The sequence below is a fragment of the Porites lutea genome, chromosome 14 (genome assembly GCF_958299795.1).
Source record: "Porites lutea chromosome 14, jaPorLute2.1, whole genome shotgun sequence".
NCBI classification, from domain to species: domain Eukaryota; kingdom Metazoa; phylum Cnidaria; class Anthozoa; order Scleractinia; family Poritidae; genus Porites; species Porites lutea.
The window spans coordinates 12,704,563-12,721,954 of NC_133214.1; the positions used below are offsets into that span (position 1 = coordinate 12,704,563).

The 17,392-nt window shown below is 38.5% G+C and overlaps 1 protein-coding gene across 3 annotated transcripts in view; it reads right to left on the reverse strand.

Moving 5' to 3' along the window:
• Positions 1-2,880: 2,880 nt before the first annotated feature.
• Positions 2,881-17,392, reverse strand: part of LOC140924790 (uncharacterized) — a 40,152-nt gene continuing 25,640 nt past the window's right edge. For 2 of the 3 annotated variants that reach the window (XM_073374783.1, XM_073374782.1), the window contains exons 14-24: positions 15,731-15,760; positions 13,587-13,624; positions 12,688-12,763; positions 11,999-12,136; positions 10,755-10,882; positions 9,867-10,022; positions 8,777-8,926; positions 7,568-7,689; positions 7,172-7,230; positions 6,652-6,748; positions 2,881-5,477 (exon numbers count right to left, since the gene is read on the reverse strand). In XM_073374783.1, the coding sequence (XP_073230884.1) occupies positions 5,391-5,477; positions 6,652-6,748; positions 7,172-7,230; positions 7,568-7,689; positions 8,777-8,926; positions 9,867-10,022; positions 10,755-10,882; positions 11,999-12,136; positions 12,688-12,763; positions 13,587-13,624; positions 15,731-15,760 (1,081 nt within the window). In that variant the 3' untranslated portion in view covers positions 2,881-5,390. Of the gene's footprint in view, positions 5,478-6,651; positions 6,749-7,171; positions 7,231-7,567; positions 7,690-8,776; positions 8,927-9,866; positions 10,023-10,754; positions 10,883-11,998; positions 12,137-12,687; positions 12,764-13,586; positions 13,625-15,730; positions 15,761-17,392 lie in introns of those variants that run through there. The other variant, XM_073374784.1, reaches the window with a different exon arrangement.

The following is a 17,392-nucleotide window of genomic DNA, read 5'->3' on the forward strand; positions in this document are numbered from 1 at the left end:
CACTCCCTAAGCTTTCACATTGAATCTTCTATTTTATTTATATTTGAGCTTCCCGCTAGTTAAATTCTTTTACTAATGTAATTTACATCACCTTTAACCTGCAATTATTATTTTTTTCAGGTTTGCAATGTTAGTTCTGAATGTCCATAAACTGAAACTTGTTCATTCAATCGTTAAACCCGGGTTTCCTTTTTCTTTTGTTCAAAATAATTTTCTTGTTTAATTTTCTCTCTTCGTTTTAAAGCGTTCAATCATCAAATTGTGGACAAAACGAATTAAAAACTGAATTAGCTTTTTGAGGTATCATATCTGAATTTCAATTTGTGTACTTACCCTGGGTTATCAATTGCCTAGTCCCTAAGCCTCATTATTGCGCGCGGCCGATGTGTTTCGGGCCACGTGGTCCGAGCGAGTTGTGGGTCGTTCGTCTCGCATACGTCACCGAAATGCATTGACCGAGAAGGCCTGGAAAGATGCCGTACAGAGACTAGGCAAGGTTATCCTAACCAAGCTTTGAACAACCCGTCCAATAGGTTTCCTGGTGTCTGAACTTGATGCCTACAACACAACGTCCTGTCGGGTAGTGTGCAATATATTAACAATGGAGTTTTCATTTTTTTTCCTCCACAGAAAACGTTCATTATTACAAAAAGAATTTGCTATGACAACGGCCGATGTTGTACTATCAAGTACTGCTTTAAGAAATGACCCTTACAGAAGGTAATTATACCGATTGTGTGAGAAGTGGCATTAATTGTTTGAAGAAAAAAAAGAACATTAACATGTACATACACAGCACAGCACAGTGAAGTATTGCAGTAATCCTGTCAATAAACCAAATATCTTGTTTTTAGCATGTCCCGAAACAGTTCTTATGAATCATTTAGCATTCCAATGCCTGAGGGACCTGGCCAAACCAAACCTACTATTGCTCCAAAAATATCTGTGACGTCACCATCAGGAAGTACTACCCAACTTAAGTAATGGTAAGTTGTGCAACTACTAGTGAACACAAATCTGTCGCCGCAAACAAAGTGAGGGTTTCTATGATCAAGGAAAAGATATCGATAGGGAAGTACAAAAAAAAGATATCAACTCAGGGTCATATTATGATAAAATAACCGTTGGTATTCTGTAAAATAAGCTTCTATTTTTACATGACATATAAAAGATCACAACAACTTCTGTTAAGTCAAGGAATTTTTGAATAATCAGGGAAAGTAATGCTTATTGGCAAAGCTAGTGAAAAGTAGGGTTCGTGAAGGTTATAAAAAGGCTTTTTTCGGAAAGGGAAAAAAGTTGATTGATTTTAATGTATTCATATTTCGTATAGTTTAAGAAAAAAAGATACGTGAAAACCATCAGAAAATTCAAAATGGATAGGCAGGAGTATTTATGGCCAAGAGATAATCAACGGATACGTCAGAGAGGTCAAAAGTCAAGCAGATTGTTCTTTTAGTTCTGAAAGCCAGATAACATACTTATTGACTAAAAGAACACTAAAAAAATGTTTCCACCATCTGTCCTCCGACAATCGTCATATTGATCGATGTAGCTAATTCGATTAAATGCTGATGATAAACGTACGTGGTGACTGTTGTCCAGAAAGGGGACTGCTTACGTTTGGGTTCTGAACAATGTCCAATTTACGCAATTAATTTCTTTTATCTTTCAGGAAAAACTGAAACCATGTCGTGTTTAGCGATCGTGGAGAACTATGCATGAGTATCTAAAATAGCTTTGGTTGTAAAAACGTTGTGCTTTCGAAAATGAATTTAACTTAACACGCGTCAGTTAACATTGTTTTTCCCTGTTGGAAAATTGCTTTCAATTTTCTCTCCTCATAAAGCTCCTTAAAAATTAAAATTGAACTGCTCTGAATATTGAGATCATAGAAGAATTGGTTGTCCCTGAAAATTTGAGCTCAAAGCAGTTTTTAATGGCTGTGCTACTTCGTTAAAAATAAGTGGCCTATCTAGCGCCGTTTTCTCTCCACTGTAAAGGAATCCGGATGCCGGAATCGGATTTCGGAATCCGGGAAATTTTACTTGTGAATCCGGAATACTGGGCTTTGGAATCCGGGATACCCCTTAAGGAATCCGGAATTCAATTTCACGATTGGAGTCTGTAATTCAAGTTCCACTAGCAAAGAATCGCAATTCAGTGCCTGGAATCCGAAATCCACGACTCGGAATCCAGGATCCAAGACTGTCTTGGATTCCACTGCATGGGGCGACTAGCTTTTTTTATACCTGCTGGAAATGCCTGGAATAGCATTTACTTTGGTTCGCCAATTTTGACAGGGTTACCGCAACAGCGCATGACGCAAATTGCAGTGGGAGCGTCAGTCCCCCCCAGAAATGAAAGATAGACCACAACAACGGGGTCTAGGTCCCCTGCTCTTTTCGAAGAGCAGTGTAACTGATAAGACAGGGTGAATTGCTTAACGTCACAGCCCAATGAGGCTAAATCATCTGAACTGAGACAAGATCTTGAATCAAGATAGACCACACCTACGAGGCCTAGGTCCTCTACTCTTCCCGAACAGCAGTGTGGGTGCTTTTGAGTCCCCTTCCCGCTGATAAGACAGAATGAATTACTTGACGTCACCACCCAATGACGCGATCATCTGACGAGGTCTTGAATCACAGCCGGCATGATCTTACCAGCTTTTTAACGACCCTGGTTGTTGGTACGGCAGGGCTTTGAAAGGGCTCGGCAAACTGAGCTAATGATCCTGCGGCTGGTCAGGAACCTTTCTTGCCCGACCGACCACACCCATTTGTACAAAAAGAGTAATGGAGCCAACATTTTTACCTGTGCAAAAGATGGCTGGTCCCTGTCTATGATTAATGACATGCAAGTAAACAACACCTTGGACGTGGGCAAATTCATTTTTTATTACATACTTCAAGCTTGTATATCATTCTGTACTTCCCACCGGGGCAACATAATATCTCATTTATTCACCTTCATAATTTTGATTCTTTATATACAATTTTCTCCCAAATGAAAAGACATTTGTTGCAATGTAAAAATTACAGTCCTTTCTCCATTAGCGCAGTGCAATTAAAACTATATATTTTCACCGACGTACAGAAACCTTATGACGCTAAGTTCTAACTACAGTATTAATTATAAATTGACAATGTTCTTAAAGCTGAATATTTTTCAGTTTCGTAAACCTTTCAATAACTCAACACTCAAACTATGATAATTATGTTCCACTTTTTGTCACCACTTCTTGGTTAAAGATGATGTTAAAAAGGGCGAAGTCAAAGAGTACTTACTATTATCTTTTGTATTTTTAATTTTCAAGTTAGTCTCACGTTTCTAGCGGCACTTTTTTCTTATTCTTTAAACATTTGCTTTCTGAACTGGAACAATTTTTTTTGACAGCAAAACACCAAGCACGGTGCTTTTCACTCGCATGAGCTTCCAAGATGAAAGTTAATTCAAGATAAAAAAAAAAAAATTAGCACGAGAAGTATTTTTCATGTGTCGTGATATTGCTTTGGTATCGCATTATAATTCTTTTGGATTGGGAGGTATATGGAAATCCCATGCAACTTACTCAACTTTGTCCACCAATAACAAGTACGACTACAACCAACTATAACTTGATCACATACGTTTTCCCGCCCCTGGCACGATCCACGTGCAATATAGAGAAAAAGTCGTTACGTCACGTTGCCATGGGGTAGCATCAACAAACAGCCGTCCTGCAAATATGGCAGAAAAACAACGAAAAAACTGACAAGTATGACTTTCCTGCGCATGATTGCACTCAGGAACAAAATGGTAGCGCATACTCTTCTTCTATCGTTCGACAATGTAAATGGCTGTCCCTGTCAAGAAGGGTTGTTGAGAAATAGACATTTTGCTACCATGGTAACATGACGCTGCTTCGAGTTATGATTGGTTCAGAGAACTGTCAACACTTGTTGTGATTGACCAGAATACGACACACAAAAACTACGCACGCTCTCGATTTTTATAACTATACCAGTTAATATACTAAAAGAGAACAGGTTAACAGCAGGCCACAGAGCATATTGTTGAAATAAAGAAAGAACATTTTTTGTTAAGCAAAACAAAAACCGGAAAGGAAAAGGATTTCCAAGAAACTGCTAAAAAAAGAACAAACGTATTCAGCTTGTTCATAATTTAACTAAATAAGAGAGACCTGAATACTTAATTACATGGCGACTAAAACAACAAAACCTCAAAAAAAACCAACCAGCAAAGCCAGTTGAATAACAATAAACACAAACGTGCTCTACTGAACAACTTAAGTATACATAAAATCTTTTGTGGCGAAGAAATAAATTAAGAGAAAAAATAAATATGACCATACAAATCGGACAAAATAAAAATAAAAATGCATGAAACTCGAACGACGTGCAATTTTAGAAATGCAAAAATAAAAGCATAAAAATAAAGCTATGTACAGGTGTTTATCTTAGAAATATTACATGTATGTGTAACCAGTTGTGTACAACTAAGTAAAATTGCCCCATACAAATTTCACAAAGGGGCTCAAATAGCCGCAGTTTGTGACATAATTGGCTTGGTGCACGAACATATTTGTGAGCTTTGAACAGTAAGCAACTGCGCATATGCTCAGGTTTTCTGCTAAAACTAAAATTTAGTTCAAAATATTCGCTGAAAGTTCTCAGCCTTGTTTTCTCTAACGTACAACAGAAAGAGAAACCAGAGTCAGCAATCAGAATGTAGACGCATCTTTCTTGGCCTCATTTAAGCCTCTTGACCATCTTGCAAATAAGAACAGGCCTTAAAACTTTAAAACTACATAACAGTCACAAACCATGATGCATGCCTCTTATCATCAGATCTCGAAAAAATAAAAACATGAAATTTAACATAATTATGATGATCACTTTATATACCTGTACATCTTTTTCTTAAAACAATGTCTTTGTACAGTTTTGACCAGTACCTCTGCTCTGGTCTACAAGTACACATTCTACCTTGACAATTTTTTTATATATATATATCAATTTGGTATGGGACGTCCTTTATAACTGACAGCTAAAGGCAAATGTTTGCTTTTTGTACTATTTGCTTTCTGATTGGCTTATATGACGCACAAAGTAACCTACCGTAAGTAAAACAAAACCAATCTTGCTATTGAGCGTTTTTCGCGCTTAAAAGGAATGATATCAGTAAGTTATGCTTGGTCTATTGGAATGTCTGTGCCAAATGCTTCCTCTTCAATGCTATGTGTATTCTGACACTAAACTGACACTCTGTTTGGTTAAATAGGGAACATGTTGTTCATGACCCCATTTTTTAGGTGGGACTGGCCTTTGTCACCCTTAGAGAGGGGCAATTCATTAAGGGATGGCAACATGTCCCACGAAGACATTTTAGAAAAGACGAACAGCCTTCTTGAGGTTCACTTGTTTCCAGCCTGGTAGCTTATTGAATGCTTCTTTGTCCATCTTGAAAATTTCCTAACATGAATCATTCAATCAATCAATTAATAAAAGCAACAAAGAATATGACGGACTACAATCTTGAACAAAACAGACGGAAAATTTAGACCCAATCCAACCCCCCCACCCCCAAGATCAAGGTTGGGAAAATGACGCGATTTCGCTTTCGCACGGCTTTAATCCCTCCAATATTGTAGAACAGGCCATTTGCACTAAGAGGTCATGTGACATCGTTTTTATGAAAATGAAAGTTGTATGATTTTGCCTTCAAAAAATGATTAGTGGGTCATATCCTAAACAAAATAATAGTGATTTGGTTTTTCAAACCTGCACCGTTGTCTTAAAATGAGTAAGTTTGTAGCAGGTCACGTGACCAAAATGTGATTTTGAAAATTACGAATTACTTCTTTCTGAACGCAAATTTTGCACTTAAACTTCAAGCAAAATGTTGAAAAAATCATGTGGTAACGTTTGCAGCACATCTGAGCATAACTATCAAAAGTTTAACAAGATGTAAGCAAAAACTAGTTTTAGCCGCCATGTTGGAGGGCAAGAGTATGCCCTCCAACATGGCGGCCAATACAAATCATACTACTTTGTTGAAAAATCAAAGTGCCATAAAATATCTCCCTTAAATTCTTTTCCTCTTAAATTTCGGGTGTAAGATAATTTTATGTGCTCTGTCAATTTTTGGCATCAGCAGGATTCCAACTAATTGTTTAAGGGAAGTATTGGTCACGTGACCTCTTAGTGCAAGTGGCCTACTGTGACGATCATGATGATGTTTCCGTTTCCGTACTTTGAACACAGGACAAACAAACAAACAAACAATCAAATACAGGGGCAGTAAAACTGGGGAAAAGTTGAGTCTTAAACAAATTCTCCTCATCACTACAGTCAAACCTGTATTAAGTTGTCATCCAGATATGATCGTTTTCACATCTATTACATGGTCTATACACATTACTACAATACAATGTGCATGGCGCTCAGTGGTCTCTAACTTTCATTCGTTTGGAACACGAAGGAGTAGACATATTTTGATTTCACCTTTTCGCCATCTTCATTTTGAAAAACTGTATTCAACGGCCAACCTGTATTACGTGTAAACGGTCAGTTGGCCATTCCCCAAGGTTTGACCGACCATAGGAAAATTATAGTTAATAGTGTGGAGAATGTGCTCTGCGCTTACTTGAAAGTCGTCATCACTCAAATAAGCTTCCAGTTTAGCAGGATCAACACCTTGTGGAGGGGGAGTCTTCTGAAGCTCAGCCAGAGAGTAAAAGTCCCTAGAAACGCAGATTGTGAAGTGTTAAAAAAGTACACTAAAACACGTCTTTTCACACAAGACACCAAAGAGCTTTTGAAAGCAAATTTATTTTAATATTCATCCACGTTACAACCAATCAATAGGTAGTATTTGAGTCACATGTACACCTCTCTAAACCCCAATAATAAAAAGTTGAATTGATGAAGTATTAAACCGAAATTTTAACTGTCACGGAGCTCTTCGGAGTCTCTAATTTCAGCCGTTCTTCCTGCCTCGAAGCTCTATCCAAACATTTTACTTTCTCTGGGGCGAAGGCCCTTACCCGTTATACCGGAAATAAAATTATGTTAGAGGGGTTCATTATATCGGGATCAGTTTACTGTAGACTATGCCGGTCACAACAACTTTAGTTTAGAGTTGTCTGTTGTAGTGTGAGACTTACTTTGTGAACTGATGTAACAGTTCGCTGGCAGAGTGTCTGACGTTTGGCTGCTTACCATCCTGTAAAAATGACACACGTTGCAATTATGTGATTGTCTTGTTACACGATCACTTAAGGTACATAATCAGACATTGAAACTGAGAGAGATGAGTATAAGATTCTGGCCACCACAACTAACAGGAGGCAACCAGTTGGCTATTTACGAGGGTGACCGAGGATTTCAATTCGGGGCAACCGCGAACAAATAAAGCCGGAAGTGGACGGAGCGGGACTCGAGCCCAGGACCGCGCGCTCTGACCACTTGGCCGCCTTGCTGCCTCCTGAACAAATCAGACGCTGAGCTGACGATAAAATGGAGAAAAAGTTTGTAAATGTATACAAAGTAAAATTACAAACCTGTTTCTGTATTCTAATTACATCAGGTGTATCGTTCCAGTAAGGAAAAAGAGCTTTAAAAGTCATCGGTTCCATGCCAGCATAAACCACATATACTCGGTGCGAAATTCGCTTTCCAGCTTCTGGAAAGTGAAAAAAAAAACCAATGAAAGTGTTTTCCAATTGAACGCTTTTGCATTGTTATTCTATGTTCCAACTAAAAGATCTGTTGCTCCTATTTATTAAAGCCATCTGTGAAATTTGTGTATGTAATCAAATGGTGACATTGATATAAAGGCATAATTTCACGTGCGTTTGGTCATAGGATTTGAACAAAATGCCAGTGAAAATATTTCTTATTTCATGGGTATACCATATGATTGCCTGTCAATATCATGAGTAACAAATTACGCTCACAATAGTGGGTTTTGACTAGTTTATCGCATCGAAAACCCCACGCACTGAAAAGTTCACAATTTTCTGGATTTTTCGACAAGATATACCTGTTAGAATCCTTCTTAAAGTGCTCTTTCGTGTGTTTAGGTTTTCTAAAGCGTCTTTTATTTCCCTGATATCTTCACACATAATATTCTTAGTAAAACCTTGACGCCATCTTGGTACTGAGGCATACGTCGCATTGCCAAAGCATTATTGTAATTTCACTAACAGGCGATGAAATTACGCGCCAAAAGTTATGAGTAATTTGTCGCCCATGATGTTAAAAGTAATCCTGACTTGCACGCTGGTTTAACTTTCCCGCCTTTGGCACGGCACCGGGTTCATGGATTTGCTTCACAATGTGATTGGTTCGTGATTGTTTGCTCGTTCTGTGATTGGCTAAAATTTACTTTGGTTTCTGTTTGACCACACAACTTCAAGGGGGATCTACCATTTACACAAAGTCATCCAAAAATTACGGTTGAGACGTCAATGACACAGGACTGTTCAGGTCGTTCCAGTGGAAAATTTCCGCGACCAGTGTAACGTTTTCCTGCCTGGTGTGTTCCACATGGAAATTTGTGTTCCATTCCACCAAGTGGTAATTTTATGTTAAATGTGACTGGTTTGTGTAAAGGGAGCGATCCCCCGACGGAATTTTGCCAGTCCCGAGTTTCCTTTACCATTTGCCCAAACAGTCAACCGACGGGTTTTTCCATGTAAATGGCAATCAACGCCAGTTGAAAAACACCTTGGCAAAACAAATGATGCAAAGATTATTTAAAAACAAACCTTTAGCATAGTTTAGAGCTGTTTCCATTGCAAGTCGTCGATCTTTGTCCCATCGCTGTCTCCCTGATCCAGTTCTTACATCATCATCATCCTCTGGCATCCATCCTTCCCAAACATAGACATCATAATAACCATCGACTATGAACAATCCTACACAAAATAAACGAACATTTTGAACATTAATCACTTTAGATTTGGAAGAATCTTGCGTCGAATTGCACTACGATAGCCAGTCAAAGAGGCCAAAGCGTTTATAAAAACAGTCATATAAAACAATTCGTCACATCACTGGCTCAGTCCCACACACAATCTCACAGAGGCATATACGTTCGACTATGGTAATGTAAACTTTGCAGCATATGTCTATTATTGTCTATTGCCCAGTATAATCAATGGGGCCTTAACTGTCAATCAATCAATCAATCAATCAATCAATAGACTTTTTTTTAAAGAGGGGAGCACGTGACAGTAGTGAAACTGATGACCCTGTGGCCCTCTATAAAATAAAACTTAAAATATATAAAATGAGCGATGACCTACACTAGCAATACTATAAAATGCAAAAAAAAAAAGAAAAAAAAATAGAAATAACTATTTATTATATCTCTCTACATATACATACAATACTATTTAGTGTTATTCTAAAAGTACGTCAGTAAAGCGATCACAGTTTATTTTAATTAATAAAAAAATTTGTTAGTTTCTTTCCGTCTTTCTAAAAGAGTGTTTATTAGACTCTTTTTGAAACTTTTTGTGTCCTTAGAGTTTTTGAGCGCTTTCTCTAAGTTATTTCAGTCTTTATTGATCTAACTGAGAATGTTCGTACCCCTTCCGTAGAGTTGATGTGTATGGGGCAGCTTAGGTTTAGTCAGTTTGCTGAAACGTGTTTCTCTGGAGTGGACATCAGAATTCAGTTAAAGCATAGATTTCAAATAATTTTTTTATTGAGGTGTTTTACGGAGTGTTCGGCTTAGAAAGTGTTCATTGTATTCTCTTTACACTTGGGACAAACCAAAAACTCTAATAAGGTAAAAACCATTTACAAAGTTGTTCGGCCAAAAGCTTGTTTAAGACTTTAGATTTAGCTAACCTGGTTGTTTAGCTGTATACAGATCTTCTTGAAGAAATGGAAAAGGGCACAGCTTTGGTTCTGAGCGTGCAGGACATAAAACCTCAGTGGCATTAAACTTTCCAGTGGCACTGCTCAGCTCAAAAAGACGGGGCTGATAATTATGTTTCGACGGATCTAGAGAAAGACAAAAGTATGAATGGAAGTCCAGCCATTTGGAAGTCTCGAAAGGTCAAGATCTCGTCCGCTCGAGGAGCCTCAATGACAACATGGGATTTGCTTAATCTTGCCTGCTGGCAGGGCCACAAGATTATTATTTATGACAAGGATAATGACTAAACTACAGCAAAACACAGAAGTCTAGTCTAACAAAGTACAATAAAGCAGGTGTGACACAATAAAATGTACACTTTCTTTGGTAGCTTATAACGCCATGTTGGTAATAGACATTATCACCTGGGGTCCGTTTCTCCAAAGGCCTGGTAACTTTTCGGGTCTGAAAATCAAAACCAGTTGCACAGCACGGTTCCTAGCTCAAAAACCGACAGTTTGACTGACAGTTTTATTGTATCACTTTCAAAATTATTGAAGCGTTGATCTTGAATGCAACCACAGCGATCATAAAACAGCTCTTCCGGCCCGAAAAGTTATCGGGACTTTCGAGAAAGAAGCCCCTGGCCCGATCATTTGCAGGCATGAGTAGTTACCCTCCATGCCTCCTCAGTGTGACAAACAGGAGAGGAATAACTCGAGATAGGCTAAAAAATTTATAGGATGCATGGAATTGAAAGCAACTACACTAGTACAACGAGTACTGAAACTCTAACTCTTAGTTCACTAAGAACCAGTACCAAAGAAAAGCTTCTCTTTGAAATAGGAGGGAGTGAAGGAAGGAAGGAACATAATTACCATGTGCTAGACTACAATAGTACTTCTTTCCTCCAATGGCTTTCCAAAACTCATCTGGTTCGTTTCCTTCTTCAACTTCAGTAAGACTAATTCCTGACAAGCCAGCCAGGTTACACTCAATACTTTTCCTGTAAAAAGGAACAATGGGTGAAAATGAATCGAGCAGTTCATGATGTAAGTTGAGGGGCAGTAAATTCAAGTAACGTTTTCCCAGTGGAACAATTCTGAATCAACTGGTTTGGTCAGAACTCAAGACTGTAGCCCCCCACGCAAGCGTTCTTAGGACTTAGTCACGCGTTCCTTGATGAGGATTACGTGACGAGCCAAAAGAACGTCTGCTTGGGAGGCTACTAAGACTGCAACTCATAAATGTTTTGTAACTATTTTTCCCACTAAGCATAAATAGTAACCCCGCAAATCCCTAACCAGTCAAAGTGCCCTGGAAATGAACCTTCCCACAAATTACACACTTCTCCAGCACACATAAAAGGGTGCAGACAACGGCTGACCTATCCTGAGAAAGACATTTCGCGATGCCACCTAACCACTGGTTTCAGTCCCCGTCAGATGACGTTTGAGGAACAAGCGCAGAAATTTCATAGTGATGACGTGTCTACTAAAATCTAGGTAGTGCTTCTGATTGGTTGAAGCAAATTTCCCTTGTGGCACGTTATCGGTATGGAGGTATCGGACGTCATTTCGCGGTGAAACCCTTGGTGGCGTCGCAAAATGTCAGCTGGTTTCTCAGGCTATGGCTACAGTATAACGATAAGCAAGTGTGTGTTTCAAAGGAAAAGCTACACTTGTAAGTGACTGTTGCTAAAGTATTAGAAGAGAACTTTAGATTTGAGAACGAGAACAAGTACGAGTACAAGATTTAACTCAAACGTTTTAGCGCGTGTTCCCAAAAAAAGACACCCCAGAAAGCTTCATTTTACTTGCTTCATCAAAAAAGTCAGCACGGTTATTTATACTGAAGGAGGTTAAGCCCTCTTCCGATAGCAAAGTGACAAAACCTGTTATAATTGATAACTTGTTTTCGCCACTACGACATTCTCGCTAAAACTCGCCCTAGAATGACGAAGGCTATCACGTTTTCCCGCCAATATGACGTTGGTTCACGCGTGAGCAATACCCAGTATTGAGAAAATCTCGTACTCGTAGTCGTCCTCGTCTCAGAATCTAAAGCTCTCTCGTCAATTGTTCATGACAGTAATCTCTGGTATCAATAGTTACAGATGTACCTCTCCTGGGCTTTCTTAGCTGCTGCTCTGGCAGCAGAACGCGAGTCATCGCTTGACTTGCAGCCATGCCAAAGGTAGATATGAGCCTCCTTCCGTACCACTAACACAAAACTGGTCCTTGATCGCAACGAGTAGGAGCTAAAAACAATTGACAAAAAAATCAAACAATGGTTGAAAACATCCTCAAAGACCCAGGAGCAACTAATCTGCATGGCGTGATACGGTACGAAATCACTAAAGGCAGATAATATCTCCGAGAGGAAAACTTACATTCCATGGTATCTCCAACTTTAAGCGATCACTAGCCTGTGAACAGGCTCTCTGTTTGAGGAAAAAAAATAGAGAGGAAAGGGAAGGGATCCCCGCTCGACCAAAGGCCTGTTCACAGGCTAAGCGACCACACAGGTACTTGCTGGGAAAAGGGGGCACCGCAATCGTACGTGATAACGTGATGGTGTGTCACGTGAACATGTTTTGTCTCTTAATTGAACATTTCTCGCGCAAAGTCACAAAGTTCCACACTCAGCTTCTTGCAAAGTCCATAAAAATAAATAGCACTTTTCAAAAGTTCAGCCAAAGAGGTTTCATTTGAATGGTAACAACTTAGGATTTCGTCCTCAGATTTGAAAATTGAAAGTGATAAACAATGCTATAATTTGGTCTTGGAAAGAAACGTAAAGAGAACATACCTAGCTTTCACTTGATTCAGGCAGGCTTCACCGGGCTCTTCATTACGGATCACATACAAACGAGTTGTGGAGTTGTCTGAGCGATAAAAAAAGCAATGAAATACGAAAATGTAAGAGTTGGTCAGGGAATGATTGCAGTTACGACAAAAAAAAACAGATGCACTTGGAAGTTGAGGGAACCAGAATTTAAAGTGAAAAGCGTCCATAACCAGCAAAGCCCCACAACTAATAAAAAGTGATTAAAACACTGAGGTTGGCCGTCTCGGCACGTATGGGCCGTAAATTACACAGGGGGCCCAAGCTACTGACGGTTGACGCCTCAACCACCGTATTAATGTACAATTTGTATTCTACGCCTATGTGGATGAAATTTGAAATTTCTACTTAAGAAAAAGAATTGAAGTCCCAAACCGTTCTCTCTTTAAGAAACACACCAATTTTCCCCATACTCTCAAAACCGTTGTACTTAGTAACTTAATCAGAGATAGTCCAGCTATTTAGGAGTGATGCCGCCTGCGAAAATGCCCACTTGTGCGAGTTTGGGGAAATTTTTGCGGCGGTCACTTTTTCTCGCGCGCTGGTCGTCCCATAGTCTGTGTACAGACGTCCCCCCTCCCTCAGAAAAAAATCGGGAGAAGAGTCTCTTCTCCCGATTTTTTTCTGAGGGAGGGGGAACGTCTGTACACAGGCTAGCGGTCCCACCGCCAAAATTTGCCCCGAATTCGCTCAAGTGAACGTGCTCCCACGCTAGCAATGACGACAATAATGATATTTATCGAGATCTTATATTTTAAGACTTTAACTGATTTCCTGCAATGCAAATCAACTGAACACCTCTTGCTTTATCATGTTTTACTCCCAAAACTGAGTTAATGGATCATGACAAACGACCGACTTACCACTGAATGTTGCTGTTGTCTCGTCAATGGCGTTCTTTCTGTCAAGATACAATGCAAGCTACTGTTAGAGGGACTCAATGATTGTTATATTAGGACCTTTACTATCTAAAGTATGATTAGATGAGGTCGTTTCTGGAATGTGCTGTGCAGGTGATGTGCCAAGTGCACCCTAAAAGATCAATTATTATTATTTCATTTATTTATTCTTTTTTAGGGGTGGGGGGGGGGCGGTGTTTAAGTCAATAAGAGGACATGATATGAGGACTTGATTTAATAATTTTATTGTAAATTAGTTCATTTTTTTATGAATTCATTATATTAATTTTTTAAAATAATATTCGTGAATTTTTTTGACTCAATTTAGTTCAACGAATTGCTGTTTAAAGAAGTATTTTAATAGGCTCTTTGCATGACTTCATCACGTGATCAACTTTCGGTAAACACGAAAACAGTTCACTTTTGAAACATTTTGTTAGCACGAGCTGAGAGAGCATATTAAAATTAGGTAACCTTACAATTTTCAGCTGTGTATCTCAAAAGTAGCGATTGCAACGGCCGCCGAAAGTTGGAAGCATTTGTATGAGAAAAACAACTTTTGCCATCCAGTCATGCTTGCTGGTTTTCCATAAAAATCCTCGTAATTTCGAAATTTTCAAAACTGTCATGAAATATTTCCTTAAGCATTACAGGGCTTAAATCTCGTTTTAACTCATAAAGGCAATTTGAGCCCTTAAATGCGTAAAGCAAAGATTTAACGACAGTTTAAAAATTTTCGAATTTACAAGGATTCGTATGGAAAACCATGCAAACGTGACTGGGTGGCAAAAGCTGTGTTTCTCAAACACAACCGTTACAAACCTTACTTTTGAGATATACGGCTGAAAATTCTCAGGCTACCTAATTTTAATATGCTCTTTCAGCTTGTCCTAACTAAATTTTTCAAAAGTGAACTATTTTTGCGTTCACCGACAGTTGGTCACGTGATCAAGTCATGCAAAGAGCCTATTAACGTCAATGCGGTCAGTTGAAATGATTGCAGTTTATAATGAAGTTGTTGTTGATTTGTTTGCCGCAGAGATTCAAAATAGCAATTTTAAACACCTTCTTTAATTCTTAGGTGCAATAATTATTAAACTTCTCTTTAAAAATTATGCAAGGCAGCTTGCACCGTGAAACAATACAGGACATTTAGACAGACATTAACTTATTCAGCCGGTTAAAAAAAGCTAAGATTTCTTTAGCTAATTCGCTTCCACTCCATTCGCTCTGTTATCACTTTGCTGCTACGACTGGTTAAAATGCATAATCCTAAAAAAGAATCTAATATTTAAAGAATAAGGGAAAATTCAAAATGTATTTGTTCCCACATACTCGTTCATTCATTTACAAAAAAAAATCATTTATTTATTTATTCATTCATTCATTCGTTTATTTGTTGCGGGCGACAAGAGGAGCCCGCAATCCTAATCTCCAGGTTGTATTACGCATGCGTTGCACTTACGTATCCAGCATTCTTTTGGACTTCCACTAAGAATGATTGAAATGTAGAGAACGCAATTTGATCACACGCGTTTGGACTTTCTATCATTCCTAATCTGATCACGCGTGTTTTGACCATCAGTCACGTAAAACTACCGCAAAACACAGCGTTAGATTAAAAGCGTTTTGACTTCCGATCGTTGTCGCCCGCACACCGTAACCTTTGGACATTACTAGTTTATAATATTATGGACTCACAGGAGTGCTCATTTTACAATTTTATCCCACTGGTTTCAAAAAACGGCGCGCTGATAGTATTTTAAAACAATAAATTCGGCAATAAAATTTTATCCTTTGCCTCTGGTCAGATGTCACTGAGAATAGCTTGAAAAATAACTTTTGAAACAATACACACATTGAAGTTCAATTCTTTAAAATTGAAGTTTAACTTTAAAAATGTCCCACCAATCCCTCTTCTATCTTGAGGAAATGACTTTAAACTTCCTCTTGATTTGTCTTAATTTGCAAGTATTTAACTAAAATAAGCCTTATATTCATTCAGTTGAAGCTGTCTCACTCGAGTTAAGTAAAGCTGTAACCATGTCACAATGAAGTTCCTTATTTAGGGAAGGAAGAGAGAGCAAATGCATTGGAATCCAACTTACGTTTGTGGGTCATACCAGTTCTTGGGTAAGCTGTTAATGAGAGAATTAGTGAGATGAACGTGCGATGATATAATGACAACAAATTAATTATCATTATTATTAGGAATTAGCATGCAAGTTGGGTGTTTAAAAACTATTCTTTAGCCACTTAGGCCGGGAAATAAGAATTGTTTGCTCAAGTTAATAAAAAAGATTTAGATAGTTTAATGGGTGCACTGAGGTCAAGTGACCATTTAAAGATTGGGATAAGCATGCAGGGAGGGAAATTTTAAATTTTTATTTCAGTGTTACTGGGACGCAGTTGACAGGAACTCAACTGGTGCAATTTGTATGCATATTTTGATGTGCATCATGCAGTGTTCAGACTTTTGGAAATGTGACTGTGGATGCAAGGTGGTAGATGGTTCACATCCTTAGGCCTTGAACTTATAAAGCATTAGATATCTTTTTGTACTAAATATGACGCAAGACACGTTCCTGAGCTTTGCTACACTGTATTACAGTAGAATCTGGGTAAAATGAGCTAGCGTAAAGACAAAGTCAACTTTTTAGTTTGTTCAAGTTTCAGCAACAGTGGTCTTTCACAAGACTACAAGATTTCTGGACTCCAGGTGGTAACAAATTCAATGTAAGCAGCTCGTACCACCCAGATTCTACTGTATATAGCTGATTCAGTAAAGATTGCTTTGGGCATTGATAATTGCGCACTGGGAGATATTGTTTGGTGGTCACTCAAGCATATCACTGTGGTGAGTTCTGTATGCTTAAATAATATTATACCCAACGTCTAATCTGACAATAACCAATTACCAAAGCAGCCTTCACTGAGTTAGATCATGTCTTGAAAAATGTCTCATTGAAACCTGTGCCTAATGCATGCATAAGTTTTTACCTCTTCATGAGTCCTTTTCTTTGATCAAGGTAAAGATAAGACACATTTTCCTTTGTTAAAGATAAAGTGTGGGACCAAGACACAAAACCTATTTGACATAATTATTATGTTTCACAAGATGATGTTTGGTCAAGGACAAGACTGTCCCAAAGATGGTGTCAATTTTAGTGACATCACCTGTCCCTGGGGTCAATCATAAAGATCAGTACAAGATGCGAAAAACTACCCACCTACCCCTCCCCTGAGCCAAAGTTAACAGTAACACTAACTTCCCACTTTAGGGCAAAATATTGGGTTAAGGGATGGGTAGGTAGGCAGTTTCCTAGAATCAAACTCAAACTGACTCATCATTTCACTCCAGCAATCCATGTATCACAAAACAACTTTCTATAACTGATCACTTTCTGTTCCAATAACTAATCCCGGAGCAATCAATGTGGTCAATGGGAAATTTGATGAAAAGCATGTGTGTGCACAAAAACTGGAATTCTACTCAGGCTATTTTTACATGTAAGTGGTGTCAAATGGTGGGAATTGTGATCATGGTGTTGCATGATCGGTTCATGACATGATGCAGTGCATTGATCACTCTTCCAACTGACAAAATGCAGGTGAATGTGATTTTAACAATTTGCAATTTTAATGTAAGAAAATATAGGTATTCACATCTTGCAAAATACACAAAATAAAAAACGATAGCTTATTTTGTTTTCTGGTACATGTAGATGACAATAATGATATTAGTAGTAATTGAGAATTCATGCAGCAAA